Raw genomic sequence first — 21061 nt, 5'->3', positions numbered from 1 at the left:
GGGTTGTGGAATAGGTGCCGCTCAATTCCCTTCTCTATTCTCTTTGAAATGCTATAGACAAGTCTTGCAAATGCCATGAGATCTAAAGAAGAAAAAGAAACCCCATATTTTGAAAAAGTATATGCTTCTATTACTTTCTTTAATTTATGTATATGATCACATGCTTCTTTTGTTCTTGGGATTTTTACTGGTGATTTTTTCTTTTTCTTTTCATTAATGTTTTTCCCATAGAAACAATTTGGTTTGTTTGTTTGAGCAGGGTTTTATATAATCATATTCAACAGATTTTGTTTCAATTTGGATGATGAGTCTTGATTGATGCATCTTTTTCTACTTGTTATGAGCCAATACAAATATTTTTAGATCTGCATTTGTGAACAATGATTTATAAATTCAGGATGGTTGTCTGGTTGTTGACCTAGAATATGCTAAAATTTGTGAGTTTTACTCTTTCTTAATTAGTTTGTAACGATCTTTGTGATTGGTTTCTAATTTTTCTCCAATTAAGACTTCACAATTTATGATAATCATCGAATGCTTTATTGCATTAAATTTTTTGTGTTTGATTGTTCATCGTTTGAGTTTGGCGTCTGATTATAAGTTTATAACTTATGTTGAATCGATGCTTTATTATGTGATTATACTCTTTCGTATTTTGCAGGTCATTTATGTGTTCTTCAAGTCTATATTTTATTTAGCTGCCGAGATCTTCTCTTATGCAGTATATAGCCAAAATGGTCCAACGGACCACGGACCCATTTCTATATCCGTTGGGCCCAATAAATAGTGCTCATTTGAGTGCAATAGAAAATGGTCCAACGGACCACGGACCCATTTCTATATCCGTTGGGCCCAATAAATAGTGCTCATTTGAGTCAAAGAGAGAGAGAGATGGAATTGGAATTCCGAGTTCGCGATTACGAAGCGGAAGAAGCCGCTCATTCACTCCCTCGAATACCCACACATAATAATCATCCACTCCTATTTATAATCCCTCCTTCCTCAACAAATTATCATAATCAGGTGGGCCCATTTCTCTTCTTTCTCATTTCCATCTCTTCATTTATTTAATATATATATATATATATTTTTGTAGGTTGATTCTGGAAGCTTCTATGACCCTTTAAGAGGAGGGCCCACCGTAAGTCTGCAAGATTATAATACTGTCTACGTAGAAGATACTCCTAGTGACGAACAATGGTTGTCTTTCAAAAGATCAATTATGCAGACGCTTTCATCTTCCAAGACTGTTTCTATTTCTCCAGTAAGTTTTTAATTACACCCCAGTTAATTTTTTTTTAGAAAATTACCCAAAATTCAATTGAGTATTGCTCTTGCAGATTTCGGATGTAATAATTAAGAGTGGCAAGGGTGAGTCATCACTATCTCCTTGTTTATCCCTGTGTCTTGATGCTGCGGAAAGCTGTAATTTGCTCTTACTTTTTGCTATTTTACAAGGAATTCTGCAGCCTATGAGAAATCATCCACTAGCTTGCACTTGGAGGAGCTTGACAATCCACAAAAAGATGGACTCAAAGTCATTACAAGACAGGAGTATGTTTCACGGTTGCGTGAACTTAAAGACGAGATAGGCAAAGCATGGAAGGATGATGACCGCGTAACATCTTTGAAATTATCCATCAAGGTAACTGTGTCAATCTCACTTTTATCCTATCTTTTTCGTGTAACTATAAACAATGGAGTAATACATTAGGTGTACAAATTAATGGGAGTGCTATTAATGATCTCCGCTATTGGATAATTTACTTTCAATTGATAATAAAGTGTTATTAAAGAAAAAAGAAGTCTGTGCTCTTCTGTGCTTGGAAGCTAAGTAGCTAAGGCTTCAAACTTTGGATTGAATGGATCTCTTGGGCTAAACTTCTTCATATTTTCGAGAATGTTGTAGGAGTTGTTTTATACCGAAATGTCGTACTCAATTGAGGTGACCCCATCTCACTAACGACATAAAGTTGTTAGGTTGAGGGTTAGTTCATTCTGTTCCTTCGAACTTGTAGAACTCAGTTCATAGTGGTAGTCCAGTGTGTTCCTTCAGAATCTATGGACTCAGCTGATAGATGTCTGGCAAGCACCTTAGATGGATAAGCTAATAACACTCTCCTGTGCACCAGACGTTTCACTATCTTTTCTTATAAGAAACTATTAGTGTATTAGTACTGTACCTTTTGTTGAAGCAAGGCTAACTTCTCTGGAAAAGATTGAGCTAATAGGTTTAACTTCAAGTACACATTCTTGGCCTCTTACGAATTTTTTTTAGTGCAGGTTGCTAGGCTTCTTATGGACACATCTGTCTCAGAATTCTATCCTCCATTATTCATTCTAGTCATTGATGTGATGGATATGCTTGGAGATATGGTGTGGGAGCGCATCAAAAGGAAGGCTGAATATACTGATGACGGAACCTTAATCAGTTCTTTGCCAGGTGTGTAGCTGTTCATTTTCTAAATGATTTGATGCGTGTGTTTTTCATTTACTCATTTTGTCCTAGAACAATCTTCCCATGAGGCTGACATATGTCCGTGAAGAATAGATATAAATACAGTTTCGGTAAATATAACTTTAAGGAACCTTTTTTTTTTTTCCGAGATAAACACTGTAAACATTTGTTCATTGTTTCATTGTGAAATTTACCTTTTTTTTGTCATATACATAAAATTAGGAAAAACTAGAAAATATTGTGAAATTAGTTTATGAATGTTATGACGAGTTTGATTGGGAAGTACAATGGCAAAAAGGAGATTCATTAGCTTTTTATTAAGTCCTGACGGAATCCATAAAAATTATTCAACAAGCTTTTGAAGGAATTCCAGTGGGGCCCTATGAAAATTTATAGGTACGACGCTTTGATAGATAAACACCAGATGTTCTATTTTCTTAAGACCAAGAAATCCCATACCCAACTACCCAAGTAGACCAAACACAATTTTATTTTATTTATTTATTTTTATTTTTTTAAATACAACAAATCTAGAAAAAAGAAAAGAAAAGAAAAAGAGAGACAGAAAACTGGGAAAACCAATGACCCACCATTGAACTTGAATCGTGAAGCAAACTTTCATATACTCCACTTCGGGAGGGAGGTCACCCTTTCCCCTTGTCTCTTAAGTGTAGAGTCACTCATCTCCATTGATCATAATACCCCCCAAATCCTCTTATTCCTCTTCCCCCGAAATGTCCAAGTCCAATTCGATCGAAATCATGGCTATACTCTGTCATCAACCATCCAATCATTGACCATTTTGGGTATTAACCTTTACTTTTCGTCACATTTACCCCAAGCCTTTGCGGAAATTTCCTCCCTGCACATTTCGATCGAATGTTTTCCTCTATTCACTTTTTTTCTTGCTTCCACAATGTCCGTTTTCAGTTCACTTTCAAGCATGGTTGAATTTGGGGTATATGATATGGAAATATTTCGATATATCAGATGGACATATGATATGATTCCGAACTTATTGGGTTTTCCGATATATTAATATATATCGATCGATATATTATTAACTTTGTTGATTTTGACCAATCTTTGACCCATATATATATTAGCTTAGGTTAGCCTAGAATGAGAAGGTCTAGGTGATCATCGGATTGTGGTATATGGGTGGTGAGAGTGTTTCTTTTTGGTGTTAAGTTTTCTTGTTGTTTTCATGGTTGTTTTGTTCTCATTTTGGATTTTGGTCTTATACATTGTTTTTAAAAGGTGGTGCATCTCATCTCATTATGTGGTTTGTATCTATGTATGTCTACATGTATGATTATACGATATTGTATACGTGTATTTCTTTTAAGGTGTGTATACTTGGGTATACACTTATATCTCCTTTGGATGCAAGCTATAAATAACGTGTTTAATTAATTTTCTGGCATGTTTTTGATTATTACTTAAAAACTTAGTTGTTGGGATATAACCTGTTAACTTTAGAATGTATAAAGATTTATTGTTTGGCGTAGTGTTTTTTTGGATAATCTGTGTTTTTTCCTGGAATCTCGGGACGAGCTTCCTTTAAGGTGTGTATATTATAACAACCCTATTTTTCAAATAAATAAAAAAATATTTATAATATGTATTTTATTTTGTTTTATTAGCATTATTTGTACATGAGCCTATTATTTACAAAGTGGGCTAGCGGGCTTTAAAAAAATAAAAATGATGAGAAAAAGCTGGAAAGAGAAAAACGTGGGGAGAGAGAGGGATAGGAGGTTATAACCACCGAAACACTTTCCTTGTATTTGGGGGTTTTGATAATACAAAAGAAAAAAAGAGATGTGCAAAAGAAAAAGGGAGAGAAACAAAAAAAAGTGCCTACTACTTGAGAGTGTCTGAGAGTAAAAAGAAAAAGGGCGGAGGAAGAAGACAATCACTAAACGCGCCGACAATCGACTTTCATTTTTTTTGGATTCTTTTGCTTTCGTAATCTATTGGTTCAGTTAACAAAAAGTGAGTAGACTAAACTTTATATATACAATGGATTGATTGACATGGTTTATTTTAGTTGTGTTTATTCTAGATATTGGAATGATGACATCGACAATAATTGATTTGATCATAAATGTTTGGTAGCAAATTCATACTTTAGTGAGTTATTTTCTGCTATTTTTTTATTCTATTTTTATGTTGATTGATTTAAGATAAATATACCTAATTTATTGTATGTGTTGGTTAATCATTGTTGGAATCCTTAGATTATACTTTGATTTTGAATATTCGTGGTATTTCAAGTATATTATGGTTTTAGGAAGTGGACTATTTGTTTTCTTCTCAATCTGCCATGCGGATATAAAACAGCTAGTTGACTGACTTTCCCGTATTCAAATGATTTTAAATTTTTATAGTAGATATAAGACATGTAGAAGAAACACATATCCAAAAATCAGATAATTTGGGTGTGTGTGGAGAAAGATATGAGTTCCATAAGTCTGCGCGTTAGAAATTTGCGCTTCAGGAACAGTTTCTGTGCACTGTATTACAGTCCAATTTTTATATCGTTGGGATGAGAATTAGGTGTTCGTGAAAATATGAAAAAGTAAGTTTTCTGAGTCTTCTTTTTAACCCAATTGGCCTCGTCACATTCCGAGTTCTGTAGAGGTAGTTATGATGTCTGCAAGTTTGGTTGACAGAAAACAGTTTCTGTGCACTGTGTTCGAATCCAGTTTTCATATATTTAAAGTTGGAGTTAGTATTTTTGTAAAACATAAAAGAGTAAGTTTTGAGAGTCTTCTTTTCAACGCAAACAAGCCTTGTAGCGTTTGGACACTTGTGGAAAGAGTTGTGGCCTACGGAAGACAGCGCGTCAGAATTCTAGTTTGCTGAAAATTAGGATTTTTACCAAGTTTGAGCTATTTTTAGTTCTAGATAGAATGACATTGGGACTTCGAGTTCTACATGAAAAAGTAAATGTACATATTATAGTTTTCAAGTAATCAAGTGGTGTATCATTTGGATGATTGTAGGAAAAAGTTATTGATTTGGCAACTTAGCTAGATAACATGTGACATGTTACAATAAAGTTTGAGTTTAGTATATATATAATTGAGGAATAAAAGAGAAATGAAGTGTGCAACCGTAAGACATGAATTCTTATTGTTCTTTGAGTTTGATTATGTGGCTGATAAAAACTACGAAGAATTGATTTCAATCTTAAAAGATTTGGATACGTAGGCAGCTTTGAGCAAAAGTGTAGCTATTATATTATATATTATATATTTAGTTTTTGTGATAACTATATGTGTACAATGTTAGTATTTAATTGTGTACGTGATTGTGGTTATTTAAAAGGTATTTATTGAATGTGCAATGAATGACCTGTTAGTGTTATGATGGGTATTCCTTTAATGTGGTGGGAAGGACCTAAATGTAATTTATTGAATGTGTCATGAATGACCTGTTAGTGTTATGAAGGGTATTCCTTGAATGTGGCGGGAATGACCCAAGATATTCATTGAATGTGTCATGATTGACCTGTTAGTATTATAATGGGTATTTTTTGAATGTGGCGGGAATGACCCACGGTATTCATTGAATATGTCATAAATGACCTGTTAGTGTTATGATGTGTATTCATTGAATATAGTGGGAATGACCCAAGGTATTTATGTTGTGAGTTATTTTGGATAATGAGAATGAGAAGTACTGTTATCTGAGATTTTTTGAAAATGTATACTGGGATTGAAATCTTACTTGGGAAGAAACTATTTGCCGTTTTGAGAAAACGGAACTAAATTGTCTTCTAAGTTGAAATGATTGTAATAGTCTTATTCATAGCAGCAAATTCAATTTGCTAACCCATGTTTACTTTCTTTTACAATGTGGGTGTGTTCTTGGAAACATAGATAGTAGATTGCAGTAGATAACGACGCTTGATTTGGATTTGCTCTTGGAGTCTTTCTGGTTTAAGTTTCTGGAGGGAACAATTTTGTTTTGAGACGGATGTAATAGAGTTGGTTAGTAATTCTTGAATTCGTGGATGAAGAGTTGTTCTTTTGACCTAGTTTGATCTCAAATTTTTAATATAGTGTAAGAGAATGGGTTATTAGGGTTTCGTTTCATCCACACCCCAAATTTCCAGAAAATTAAAATAGGGAATTATCCAAGATATAATTATCTCAATCGTTACTTTATTTAATCATCTGAAAACCCAGGATGAAACGAAACCCTAATAACTCATTCTCTTACACGACATTAAAAATCTTAGATCAAACTAGGCCAAAAGAACAACTCTTCATTCACGAATTCATAAATTACTAACCAACTCCAGTACATCTGTCTCAAAACAAAACTGTCCACTCTTGAAACTTAAACAAGAAAGACTCCAAAAGTGAATCCAAATCAAGCGTCGTCATCCACTGCATTCTACCATCTATGTTTCCAAGAACACACTCACGTTGTAAAAGAAAGCAAACATGGGTCAGCAAATTGAATTTGTTGCTATGAGTAAGACTAAATACAAAATAATATAGTAGTATGTTCAATCTTTCAAATCAAGAAATATACTATTACACTCATTTCAACTTGGAAGACAATTTAGCTCCGTTTTCTCAAAACGGTAAGTAGTTTCTTCCCAAGTAAGATTTAAATCCCAATATACATTTCCAAGAAATCTTATATAACAATGCTCATTCTCATTTTCCAAAATAACTCAAAACATAAATATCTTAGGTCATTTCCACCACATTCAATGAATACCCATTATAATACTAACAGGTTATTTATGGCACATTCAATAAATACCTTTGGTCATTCTCGCCACATTCAATGAATACCCATCATAACACTAACAGGTCATTCATGACACATTCAATGAATACCTTAGGTCATTTTCACCACATTCAAGGAATACCCATCATAACACTAATAGGTCATTCATGACAAATTCAATGAATAACTTTTAAACAACCACAATCACATACCCAATTAAATGCTAATATTGTAAACATATAGTTATCACAATCACCAATATATAATATATAATATAGTGGCTGTATTTTTGCTCAAAATTGCCTACGTATCCAAATTTTTCAAGATTGGAATCAAGTCTCCGTAGTTTTTATCAGCCATATAGTCAAAGTCAAAGAACAATAAGAATTCATGCCTTACGGTTGCACACTTCATTTCCCTTTTATTTCTTAATTATATATATACTAAACTCAAACTTTATTATAACATGTCACGTGTTAACATTTTGGGTTTGTGCAACAATTGTACAAATGTGAAATTAAGCAATCAAGACATCCATATGTTTATCTCATTACAAAAAGAAAAGTTAACTAGAGCTCACCTAAATAAAAACATGGTAGGTTATCTAGCTAACTTGCCGAATCAATAACTTTTTCTATAATCATCCAAATGATACACCACTTGATTATATGAAAATTATGATATGTACACTTATTTTTTCATGTAGAACTCGAAGTCTAGGGCAGGGATCGGGTCGGGTTCGGGTCGGATATGGCTATATCCGAATCCGAATCCGAATAATTTCACAGTATCCAAATCCGAATCCGAACCCGATTATATCCGAAATTTAATATCCAAATCCGACTAACCCGATCAGATAACACGAAAAATTCAAAAAAAGCCCAAAAATTATATCCGAACCCGAACCCGAACCCAAACCCGAAATACATAAACGGATATGAAAATCGACACGAACCCGATGTATTCGGTAATCGGGTCGGGTCGGATTTGGGTATACCCGACCCGATTCCCTGCCCTATCGAAGTCCCAATGTCATTCTATCTTTTAGGACTAAAAATAGTTTAAACTTGGTAAAAATCCTAATTTTCAGCAAACTAGAATTCGGACGCGCTATCTTCCGTAGACCACAACTCTTTCCACAAGTGTCCAAACGCTACAAAGCTTTTTGCGTTGAAAAGAAGACTCTTAGAACTTACTCTTTTATGTTTTACAAAATTACTAACTCTAACTCTAGCTATATGAAAACTGGACTCGAACACAGTGCACAGAAACTGATTTCTGACGCACTGTTTTCTGTCAACCAAACTTGTAGACATCATATAACTACCTCCACAGAACTCGGAATGTGACGAGGCCAATTGGGTTGGAAAGAAGACTCAAAAAACTTACTTTTTCTTGTTTTCCCGTACACCTAACTCTCATCCCTACGATATAAAAATTGGACTGTAATATAGTGCACAGAAATTGATCCTGAAGCGCAAATTTATGACGCACAAACTTATGGAGCTCATATCTTTCTCCACACACACCTAAATGATCTGATTTTTGGATATGTGTTTCTTGTACATGTCTTATATCTACTATAAAAATTTCTAATCATTTGAATACGGGAAAGTCAGTTAACTAGTTGTTTTATATCAGCATGGCAGATTGAGAAGAAAACAAATAGTTCACTTCCTAAAACCATAGTATACTTGAAATACCAAGAATATTCAAAATCAAAGTATAACCTAAGGATTCCAACAATGATTAACCAACACATATAATAAATTTGGTATATTTATCTTAAATCAATCAATAGGAAGATAGAATAAAAAGATAGCAGAAAATAACTCACTAAAGCATGAATTTGCTACCAAACATTTATGATCAAATCAATTATTGTCGATGTCATCATTCCAATATCTAGAATAAACACATAACTAAAATAATCCATGGTAATCAATCAATTGTATATATAAAATTTAGTCTACTTACTTTTTGTTAACCGAACAAATAGATTACGAAATCAAAAGAATCCGAAAAAACGAAAGTCGAATGTCCGCGTATTAAGTGATTCTATTCTTCCTCTGCCCTTTTCTTTTCTCTCAAACACTTTCAAGCAGTAGGCTCTTTTTTTGTTTCTCTCCCTTTTTCGGTTGCACGTTTTTTTTTTCTTTTGTATTTCCGAAACGCCCAAATACAAGGAAAAAGAGGTTCGGTGGTTATAACCCCCTATCCCTCTCTTTCCCCATGTTTTTCTCTTTCTATCTTTATCTTATCATTTTTATTTTTTTTAAAGCCCACTTTGTAAATAATAAGCCCATGTCCAAATAATGCTAATAAAACAAAATCAAATACATGTTATAAATATTCTTTTATTTATTTGAAAAATAGGGTTGTTATAATATACACACTTTAAAGGAATCTCGTCTGGAGATTCTAGGAAAGAACGTAGATTACCCAAACAAACACTACGCCAAACAATAAATCTATATAGAGTCTAAAGTTAACAGGTTATATCCCAACAACTAAGCTTTAAGTAATAATCTAAAACATACCAGAAAATTAATTAAACATGTTATTTATAGCTTGCACCCAAAAGAGATACAAGTGTATACCCAAGTATACACACCTTAAAAGGACACACGTATACAATATCGTATAATCTTACAATGAGATGCACCACCCTTTAAAAACAATGTATAAGACCAAAATCCAAAATGAAAACAAAACAACAAGGAAACTTAACACCAAAAAGAACACACTCACCCCCTATATACCACAATCCGAGGATCACCTAAACCTCCGAGGATCACCTAAACCTTCTATATATATATATATATATATATATATATATATATATATATATATATATATATGCTCTTAAACGGACGTTCGTTTACGGACATGTTATATAGTGTCTTGCGCAGCTTATATAGTGTCTTGCACAGCTTATATAGTGTCATATATAAGCATAAATTAAAAAAGTTGTTTAAGACATTACATAAGTTGTTCACGACACTATATAAGCTGTTCAAGACACAAGTCCATAAACAGACTAGTCCGTTTAAGATATATATATATATATATATATATATATATATTGGCAATATTTCCGATATATTGACATACAAAAAATAATTTTGACTAGTCATCAACAAAAAGATATATATCTCCGATATTTCCAAAATATATTGGTTTTTGGGGTACATGATATGTTGTCGGACTTCCATATTTTAGGCCTTGCTTTCAAGACCCATAGCTTACAACACCTTCTCTATTTGTTTATTTTCCTCCACCACCTGTTTGCTCTCTTCTTCAATTTTTAAACCTATCCCTATCCCTTTCCCATTCATGTTCTCCTTCTCTTTGGCAATCTTAGGCAGAGCTCCCAACCTTTCCATCATAGACCTATTGTCTTCACGGAGCATGAAGAAGTTTTTTTATTTCTTTTTTTCTTACTTTGGCCCCTTTTCGCCACTCTTTCTAGGACTAATAGTAGGGGAGGAACCCAATCCTTGATTCCTTGGTGGCGATTCTATTGCTTTTTGAGAGTTGATGTGGTCCAATTGAGAGTTTTTATGAATTTACTTTTGTTTTTTGAAGCTAGAAACAACATATTCCTGTTTCTGACACTTGAATAGTTGAATTTAAGCAATTGCAACATTGGTCTTCACTAGTACTCTTCGTCTATGTCTTATTCTTCAACCATCGGTTTTTAGTATATGCGCTTGGAAGCTCGACAATGTTGATAACTTAAATTTATACATTAAATGTCCTCTTCTTCTTCTTTTTTGTTGTATACATGTATGTTTATTGTTTGAAGGCTTCTTGTCTCTGGTAGTAAGTAAAGCAGGAATGAAAAGCATTGAAGCATAATTTGGTTTGTGTAAGATGATGATAAGTTACTTGTTGACTGGAATTTTAACTTTCATTAGTTTGTTTGCAGATGACTTTGGTGCGAAAGATGTCTGCTCTGATGCCAAAGAAACCTGTTATAACTGGTTTTGCAAAATTGGTTCTATCCCTGAGCTTCTTCCACGCATGTGAGGTTCTTTATCTTGATTTCTCCCTTTTTGAGAAAAAGAAGTTATAAATTGTGATTACAAAAAATAATTAAAAAGAGAAATAAATATATAAGAGAGCCATCCATCAGATAGAGAAATATCTCTGTTTTACAGGCTGTAGTAACTAGTAAGTTGGGAGATTGAACTCTGTTCAAGAAATTGGGCTTGTGATCCTACCTGGTTTTCTGTCCCTTTTACAATTCAGCTCTTCTTTTAGCACATGAATATGCAGTAAAATTGACCTCTGGTGGTCAAACATATGCCAATCCCCACATATTTCACTTGAATTCTTCTTTTCTGATAGTAAGAGCTCTAGCGTCAGAATCAGTTTCCTTCCACCACTGGCATGCTCAGTGTCTCGCAATTTTTCAGTCCCTAGGCCTGAAATTAGGACTCCAATGATGGGAGAATACAGCAGCCCGTCTTCTGACGCCAGATTTTCTGCTAGAGTATCTGTGTTCTCTGTCAGCCCCTCTGGTGGAGCTAGGTAGCCAAATATCTATTCCGTTTATAGGCAAGGCTGAATTTCCCAAATGTTATCATTTCCTTCTCAGTATTTTTCATGGACTTAGTAAAGACAATGCCAACCTCGCTTTCTTTAACCCCTATCATGAGTGTTTTTTTTTTCTTTTATTGTTATTATTATGATTATTATTATTATTACCGTAACTGGACCATGATAGATCTTACAACTGCTCACTGTAACTCTGAGATTGGTGGGCTGTTGTTATTGCTGAACCAAAAGATGTCATTAGAGGATGTTATACTCTGTTGTTGACAAAGCGCATTAGCTTTACGTAACATGTTTGTTGCAGCTGAGCAATCAAAAACTAAATGCCGTTGAGTTTCCTCCTCTGTTTTACAAATGTGCATCTAGAGGCAGTCTCTGTTATTTATTTTCTTAATATTCTCATCAATAGGCAGACTTCTTTATAAAATCTTCCAACATCGTCCTTCAATATAAAGGGTGCACACTAGATTCCAAACTAGTTTGTGCCAAACTTCAACACCATTTTTTCATTCTGATGGAATCATGAGCTGTTTTGACTTCACATAACCTGATGTTGAGTGGTTTCAACTGATCTTCAGCAGTTCAGCTTGAGGAACTTGAGGTTGGGTTCAAAATTTATGCAGAGGTTAGGATTAAAGAAAAGACATCATAAAAGAGAGAACCCAAGAGGGAAGGTGTAGGAAGAGATGAAAACGAAGCAAAAATTCTGGTAGAAGAGGAAAATATTGCTGGTAGGGTGGAGGAAGAAGAGGGACATAGGGAAGGGACAGACAGATGGATATATGCTCTTCCTAGCTTACGAACTCGCTCAACTCGTCAATTATTTGATGCTTTTTAAATGTGGTATAGTGTATTCTAGCAAAGGTCCCGTCTCAAATAGGACAGTTCAAATATACATATCTAGGCTTTTAGTGTAGAGATGGTTGATTGTGTGTTGCAGGAAATGCTGAAGAATATTGGGTTATACCATAGTTGAGTCACTCATATTGATGACTCCCTGGATTAAGCATTAATATTTGTAGGGTCTGTCCTTGTCATTGGTTGGACTCTCATGATTGTATTGTATTGCAAATGCCATTGAATTTACTTATTTGCTTCTGTTTTCCGTTCTTTTCTAACTTGGATTTTCACAAGATTGATACTTTTGTGTTTTTGTAGTTATTTGGAGCTTGCCATATTGCGCTGCTGGCGTTTTGTTCATGAGCAACCTTGTGGAATCTTTCATCGTCTGGTTATGATGATTAGAGGGTTAGCTGATCCATTAGCATCTTTTTATTGCCGTTTATACATGGTTCGTTGTGCTCAGAAAATGCTTCCACATGATACAGGTAGCTAAATTTTACACCATCTTGTATGTTTTTGTACCTCTTGCTTTGTTTTATTAATGTCTGTCACTAGATATAAAGTACTGCACTGACGCACTCGACTGTGTTGGTTATCTCATGCATAGTGCTATCTTCATAATAATATGTCTTTGCTTATATGTTTTCTTTCATTCTTTTCCGGTTTTCCGGGACAATGCCCTTCTCTTTTTTCTCTTTGTTTTTGTTTATCTTCGTTGTTTATTTTATTTTTTCCTGTGTAACAACTCATCTGGAATACTTTCCAAACAGGGTATCTCTTTACATGCGTTGGTGACATCAAAATCATATTGACAAGTATTATTTTGGAAAAAGAGACCACGCACAAAAAGTTCTGGGAAAATAAAAAGTCTCTTATCAGCATGTTAGAACCTACCATTGAGTGGATTATGAAATGCATGTGTAAGGACTTGGATAAGGTCAGTAGTGAATATAGATGTGTGGCACCTTCTTTTTCGGTAATCATACTTTACTTGATCTTTCTTTCTGTGAATCCCTTGATTCCAAATGCATATCGTATAGAAAAGCCATGTTAATGGTTTGTCAGATGGTCAGTCTAATGTGTGCGTGTGGGTTGTGGACTTTTTGTGTGTGTGTGGGAGAGAGAGAGAATCTTATCCATATACAAATTCTTTTGTGCAAATAATTGTACACAAGGTACCCTCCTCGGTCTGCTTAAATATTGAATAAATCAGGAGATCTTCAAATGCTAAGTTCATATGCAATACATAATGGGCATATATACAACCTGATCGGGCACCAGACAGGTAGCTACGTGATTGGGTGTAGATAAGGAAAAGGAATGTTCTTTGTATTTCACTCTGCCACTAAATTAACACTTAAGATATTATTGGAGGATACTTTTGGCAATCATGTCAATTGAGCTTTGCTAGACTTTTGGGGTTTTTCCTTTTGGTTGCTCCTGTTGTCAATGTCTCAGGATCTCTTAGGCGTATTTTACCCTTGACAGTGTGTTTACGTTGCTGAGATGTATAGCACAGTCTCACGTGTGACTCTTTAAGCTTTGCATAACAGTATAGACATCCTGGGGCGGCTCTACTCATTGCCAACTGGTTTTAAGTTAGATGCTCCTAAAGTTTTCGTTGCATGAAAAATATTTTACGTATTCTATATTTGCGCCATGTTCCTCAATTGTATCTATCTCCAAAATATTGCAGCTACAACCTAGTACCCCAACTTCACCCTTCCACCCCTCAACACCCTTCCGTCACTCAATACTCTTACATCACCACTCAATACCTTTCCACTACTCACTTTGACCCTTCCACCATTACTCAATTTTGTTCCGCCACTACTCAATGCCCTTCCTCAACCACCCAATTTCCTTCCGCCACTACTCTAATTTCGTCTACCATTACACAATATCCTTTCCCTATCACCCAAGTTTACTGTTCCGACACCATCGAACTCAAACCTAACGAACCCCCAAAAAGTAAACCAATCATAATTCTTAACCCAACTCCACTCAAAACCCCTCCCACATCTTCACTTCCTGCATTACTTCCCACACCCAAAGGTTTACTCTCTACCCTAAACTCAACTCCATTATTGCCTACCCCACATCCTAAATATTCCAAACCAAAATTTCAATTTCTTTACCAAACATCACCACCTATCGGAGATGTTGTTATTGCTCAAGTTTCTCCACCAAATTGATGTGAACAGTGTTCTAAGGAGCAAAAAGCTGTTATTTGTTTTTATGATCGGTAAAATGTGATGTGTATATATATAATCATAAGTCAACTTTGTAGGATGAGATATCCCACTCAGATACAACAAAAGGAAAGATACAACAAAAGGAAAGATAGATACGATATCGATACTGGAAAAAAGAAAACTACAACTACTAGAGAAACCTAAAGCAAAGAGATGCAATCATGTATGGCCAAACAAGGAACCCCATCTGAAAAAAACTGTTATTGAAAAGGATAAAGAGGTTGTCAAAGAGGGCAAGGATTTCCAGAAATACTCTTTGTTGGTAAATGTGAAATTTCTCAACAGTAGGATTTTCTAAGATTAAGGAGAGGATGTCATCTTTTATCTTCCCAGCATATGAAGATCCTTTTGTCCTGTCACCACCAATTTGTTTCTTAACCATCATCACATTCACCCTTTTAAAAAAAATCTAATCAAGAAATTTTTGTCATCTTAAAAAATTTCTACATAACAACATACTTGGAGAAGTCGTGCTATATACCATTAGAATTATCTGGAAGTCTAGTTTCCAACTAAAGAGAATGGATTACCATTTGGAGTTCGAAGGTAAAAGATATTGCAATTTCATCTACGATGTACGGATACAGGTACCGATACGGTGAAACTGGTACATGGTATGATACAACTTTTCGAAAATCTTAGGAAACGGGTACGGGACATACGGGTACAGATAATTAATAAAATTATTTTGATTATATGTGATACTCTGAATATTTTCTTTGTATTTGATGAAGTAAATCAGCAATATGAGAAAGGTCTTTTAACAATGTGAGAAAGGTCAAAGTCAATCCAGCTGGAAACCTTCTAGATAAGTTCAATCTCGTTAGAGAAAGGGGACTAGGGGAGACATGGAAATCTTGGTCATTCAAGAGAAAGAAATTTCCTTCGCCATCTCTCTCTCGTCTTCTTTGATCCCGTCTTTCTCTCTATCTCTAAAAAATTTCACTGTTATTTTTTTGTTTTATGGGGGACATGTATTATGGCTGTAGCCTAGCAGTGTCTTGTACCCATATCGGTCCGACATGTGTTATGGCAATTTTGCCGTATCCGTGCATCATAGGTTTTTGTGCAGTGTCAGTTTTAGACAGGTTTTGAATATGAATATGGAGTTTCAAGTGTCTTCTACTTCTTTGTCACCTATAAAGCAAGATTTAATGTTGTATCGTCAACACATTTCTACTCGCTTGGAACCTAATCCGCTTCGTGACAAGTATAAATGAATATTTGATTGGGATGCAAATTTCTACGACGAGAATGAATTGTCCAATTGTTTATTTTGATGGACAATTTCATGTAGATTATTGAGTTGAAAAAGTTGAAGATTTCTTTGGTGTAGAGGTACTTTGGAACAGGACAAAGTTGAAAAAGTTGTAGATTATTGAGTTGAAAAAGTTGAAGATTTCTTTGGTGTAGAGGTACTTTGGAACAAGACAAAGTTCAAGGAGCAACTAGAAACCTTAAAGGAGAAGCGAAATTTATAGTATTGAATTGCTACTAAGATGACAACATCGAGGTGACTCACCAATTTTTTCTTTTTGTTGTTTAAAAAATACTTTACATCTTCTATATTTGCCCCATGTTCCTCAATTGGATCCATCTCCAGAATATTGTAACTACAACTCAGTACATCAACCTTGCCCTACCACCCCTCAATAAGTATAAAATCTGTAACGCACGGACACCGCAAAAATTTCATTGTGTCAGTGTCGGACGTGGACCCAGCTTGGACGCAGCAGTGCAGCACATGTGCGTCCCACGTGACACAACAGTGTGGAAGCGGATTGGACACATCATGGATGCGGATAAGGGTTGGAATGGAATAAAAAGAAATGAAAAATCCCAAAAGAACAATTCTAATTTGGACGACCTAATAATAGTCTAGTCTAAACGACTAAACTAACTTCATAAATCGCCTCCAAAAGTCTGTAAAGTCTCTCGTCCCCCAACAACCACTCTTTTTATTGTTCTTGTGGTTTTGAATCTGGATATATTATGATATGTGACCCCAACCCCAATGCTATATAAATACAAATAAATTTTAAAATTTTATTTAATATCCCCATCCTTGCTGTGTCCGCATCCTACTTTTTTAAGATATGCATGTGTCGCCGCGTTGGTGTCCGCGTCCATGTCCGTGCTTCATATTATAAAATAAACTTCAATTCAGGTGATAATATTGATTATGGTTGGTTCTACAAAATCATAGAGAATCAATATTTGTAGATATGGTCCTTGGAATTCAAGTAGTTGAAATTAGAAACCAATCCTAATTCTGATAAGATACAATAAACTACTAAATAAATCATTCCTACTTCAATTAATAATTGAAATAGAATAATGCTAGTTGCCAAAATCATACTTCTTGTCCTATACAATATCAGAGAAGGCTATCGTGTATGGCCCAAAGGGCACATTGACTCCATGTCACCCAGGTATGTTGTCCACGTGTTAGGGTCAAGTAACCCCACACGCAAGGGGGCATATTTAGATGTTTAGTATATTCGGTATGGGATGTTTAAAGCCTGACATAACAATATAAAGATCCTGGGGCGGCTCCATCATTGCAGTTGAGTTGGATGCTCCTAAGTTTGATATAAGTGTTTGCAATAAAATGGGAATAAAACAAAGTGCCAAGGGTAATGGGGTAACCCTTGACAACCTCTCCTTTTTTTTGGTGGGGCTGCAGGTTGTATCAAGGGGTGATGGGATAACTTTGGTCTCGCGAAATAAGTTTCTGCCTATTTTCTCAACTGTTAATGTAATCTCTGTATCAGAAGTTACTATAACATGTAACTAGTAGTTAAGTATAGTTTGAGGCTTTTGAGCTACCGATGTTTAATTTTTTGATGTGTATCCAGTAGACGCTGTTTGAAGAGATGCTCGTGGAGCTTCAGTTAGGAAGGGAACTATCAAACTCGTCTGGGGCTTTCCAGTACATCTCAGTCATTCTTCACTATTTCCTCAAGGGACTTCCGGCTGAAATTGTTTGCTCCCATGCTTCATATATAGTTCAGCTTATTGAATCCACCAATGACATTTCCTTAGAACAGGTAAACATCAGCCTCATGGCGCAGCCTTAGTTATCCAGGCAGTGCTATATAATCCAACTACAACTTCCCGTTAAGCATTTTTTAACTGGCCGATCTGTAGTATCTTAATTTCAGGTTGCTTGGGCTTAAGCTGTTTGATGGGAACCCTCATATGGATTATGTTCGTACTGTATTAGCGAAAGTTTTCCAGGTATTCAGGCATCTCTGTTCTCATTGGCTTTTGTGCGTAAATTATCTAGAAGTTTAGAACTATATGCAGCTGCTTCCTACTATCACGTTTCATATAAACTCTATCCATATGTAGTTTATGTATCTCACTAACCATTTGTGATGAAAGAATGAGATTTATTTAAATCGGTAGGGTTTATTTTTTATTTTTATGAAACGTCATAAGTTGTGTTATCTCTACTACTGTAGGGGGTTTCTCAATATAATAGCCTTAATGAGTACCTGGAGGTTGTGGATGCTTTTCTGGATATTGTTCTGAAATATAATATGGTGAGTATTGGGATTCTTATTTTTTTAAAATTTTTATTTATTTACTCTGGTTGCTTCCATCGTTGTTCATTTGAGTTTGAAATAAATATGCTTGTCAATTGCATAAGTTTGGTTGTTAAGTTGATTTCCAACTCCTCTCCCCCCCCCTCCCCCCCGCGGCCCTCGGCCTCTCTTTTATTTCTGTCTTTTTGTTAAAAAGAAAGTGGAAACACAAATAAAATCAAAACAAATACAAATTTCTCTAAAGAAACAAGTACAACATTAGTTTCCGAGTTAGGGCTCATATGGCTTACCAAAGTACTTCCATATGAGAAGTCAGATCTAACATTATTTTCAAACTAGCAACTAGCTGCTCCTGAAAGGCCAGAGTCAAATCAAAGTGATCCTTATTCCTCATTTAACAGGAATCTAGGGGGTGGTTCAACAGATCAACGTACTCATTTGCTAAAGAAAGGCATGCTTTCATTCTGTTTGTTAGCAACTGAAGATACATGAAGGGAGCTCAGAGAGTTGCAGCGTTACGAGGTGTTGGTACTCTTCACCTCCCGGGAGCCAACATTAATGTGATAACTGAGGACTGGTTATCAACCAAGAGGTGGATCTACAGAGTGGGATTACCACTTCAGTTGTGGAGTGAGCATATCATCCATCACGGAGATTGCCAGTAGATGAGGTATAGCGCGTGAGATGGGCCAATTATGGAGTGAGCATTTAGTTAGAGCGATTGGAAGCTGCAGAAGTCGTAGTTTAAATGATAAGTCCAAGTTCAGAATTCGAAATCATCACCATTATGGAAGGGGAACAGGAATACAAGCTGAAAATCTTGGCTGAAATCATACCTTCCAATATTGGGCTTGCACGTTTGGAGATGTTCAGTTTAGGTGGGGTGGAGCTGATGATGATGTGGTGACTACTTCGATATGTGGTATCAGGGAAGTCCCTGCCATGATGGCTGGAGAAGTAATTAATACTAGTAAGAAGGGGTATGGTGTGAAGAAACAAGGAGGTCAAGTGTTGGATGCAAGGACAGATGTTGGTCAAATGTCAACTGATGGCAGAGGCAGAAGCTTGACAGGGGTGGGTAGGCTGGGAACATGTGCTAGATAAGCAATGTCAGAGGCTAGTACATGTAGGGGTCAAATAGCTTAAAAGGAAAATGACAAGGTATCTAAAGTAGGGGTTGCGTCTGATTTTTTAAATTCAAAAACAGTTGGTTGAGAAAGAAATTTGGTAACAAATTGAGGAAGTTAAAAACAGTGTTGGCTAAAAACTGCCTGGGACAGGGAGGACGCACAGAAAATCAGGTGGATGAGGAGGAAGGATGCTGTGAGAATGAATGGATCTTGGTTAATATGCAAGTAAGGTTCGTTAACGACGATCTGTGTTGGGAAAATGTGAAAGATAAGTTCTTGTTTTGCAAAAGTTTGGCGTTGAAGGAGAAAGGAAGGGGGAGTGATCTAGAGAAAAATGTGGTATTTAGTGAAGATGGTGTTTGGGTATCAATGACTTGGAGGAGATACTCCATTGAGGTTTTGAATTTGGGAAGCAGGGAGGAAATGGCAGCTGAGAGGGCATCTTCAGAAGGACATGGTGGTCAAGATAGGGTGAACCAAAACACAGTAGCAAATGGTATAGGGTCGGTTGTGGCGGAGACTCCAGGTGAAGATTCCTTAAACTTTAATTTGATTCTGTCAAAATAGGGAGTCAACACCTGTGGTTGCTAGGGAGCTAGGGGATATGGTGGCTGAAAGAGAATCTGATGGTGGTAGGAGTGTGGATGAAGAAGAAGAATTGGTGGTTAAAACAGAGTCTGGTTGTAGAGAGGAGGAACAAGACGGGTGTGACTTAAGATTAGAAGGTACAGGAGTAGCAGATCATATGAAGTGCCTGAATTTGAATTTGAATTGTGTTGAGGGGACATTTGTCACAGAAGAGTGGGGCCTCCTGCATGAGGGAAATGAATATTTGGAGACATGTGATCAGCAAAGATCTTTGAGTCAAGAGTTTAGACATGGTCTTGTTAATGGTATAGTTGGGCCTGGGCAAAGCTTTGTTCCCCATAGAGTTGGATCTAACTTAACTGTGACGTCATCTTTATCTAGTGGGGAGCATTATTGTCTTGATGGACTCAACCCAGCAGCCCAATTTACTCCACAAGATGTCAATACACGTGGGCTTCTATGTCTAGACCCAATTACTGAATTCATCTTAGACAAATTAGATCGTCTTCTCCAGATATCTGCCTCGCAGAGAAAGCGAAAATCTAAACAGTACGAAAGGGTGTATCAACGCAAGAAGATCTACAAAGCTCTTCGATCAAAGACTAGAGGATGAACAACGAGCCATCGAATTTCAAACATCAGCTGTGGATGAGCAAATAACAACTACAGAGGAAACTGGGTGTGCAGCCTCCCCGATTCTTAGAGGGGAGTTGACTGTTGGGGGAGGTAGTGTTTTGTGCATGCACGATGCTTCCATTAACAGGGAGGATAGAATGTTTGATGAGGTTGGGGTAGACGTTACGAGGTCTGTACTGGTTATTGAGGAAGGGGGTGAGGTGGCTTCTATAGGTGAATGAGACTGAGCCACGTGGTGGTGCTGTTATTTTGTTTTCTTTTGTTTTCATTTTTTTGTTGGGTTGC

The 21061-nt window shown here is 35.9% G+C and overlaps 1 protein-coding gene across 3 annotated transcripts in view; it reads left to right on the top strand.

Moving 5' to 3' along the window:
• Positions 1-826: 826 nt before the first annotated feature.
• LOC147504056 (uncharacterized) overlaps positions 827-21061 on the top strand; it is a 38241-nt gene continuing 18006 nt past the window's right edge. Inside the window, exons 1-11 of one of the 3 annotated variants that reach the window (XM_086557151.1) lie at positions 827-1023; positions 1097-1264; positions 1341-1371; positions 1470-1645; positions 2284-2443; positions 11145-11241; positions 12932-13101; positions 13387-13553; positions 17733-17921; positions 18022-18111; positions 18339-18419. In XM_086557151.1, coding sequence (XP_086413277.1) covers positions 892-1023; positions 1097-1264; positions 1341-1371; positions 1470-1645; positions 2284-2443; positions 11145-11241; positions 12932-13101; positions 13387-13553; positions 17733-17921; positions 18022-18111; positions 18339-18419 — 1461 coding nt within the window. In that variant the 5' untranslated portion in view covers positions 827-891. The remainder of the gene's footprint in view (positions 1024-1096; positions 1265-1340; positions 1372-1469; positions 1646-2283; positions 2444-11144; positions 11242-12931; positions 13102-13386; positions 13554-17732; positions 17922-18021; positions 18112-18338; positions 18420-21061) is intronic. The other 2 variants (XM_086557149.1, XM_086557150.1) reach the window with 2 other exon arrangements.

The sequence above is a fragment of the Coptis chinensis genome, chromosome 4, assembly GCF_015680905.1.
Source record: "Coptis chinensis isolate HL-2020 chromosome 4, ASM1568090v1, whole genome shotgun sequence".
NCBI classification, from domain to species: domain Eukaryota; kingdom Viridiplantae; phylum Streptophyta; class Magnoliopsida; order Ranunculales; family Ranunculaceae; genus Coptis; species Coptis chinensis.
The sequence above is the reverse complement of the archived record's forward strand: the minus strand, read 5'-3'. Positions and strand labels throughout refer to the sequence as shown.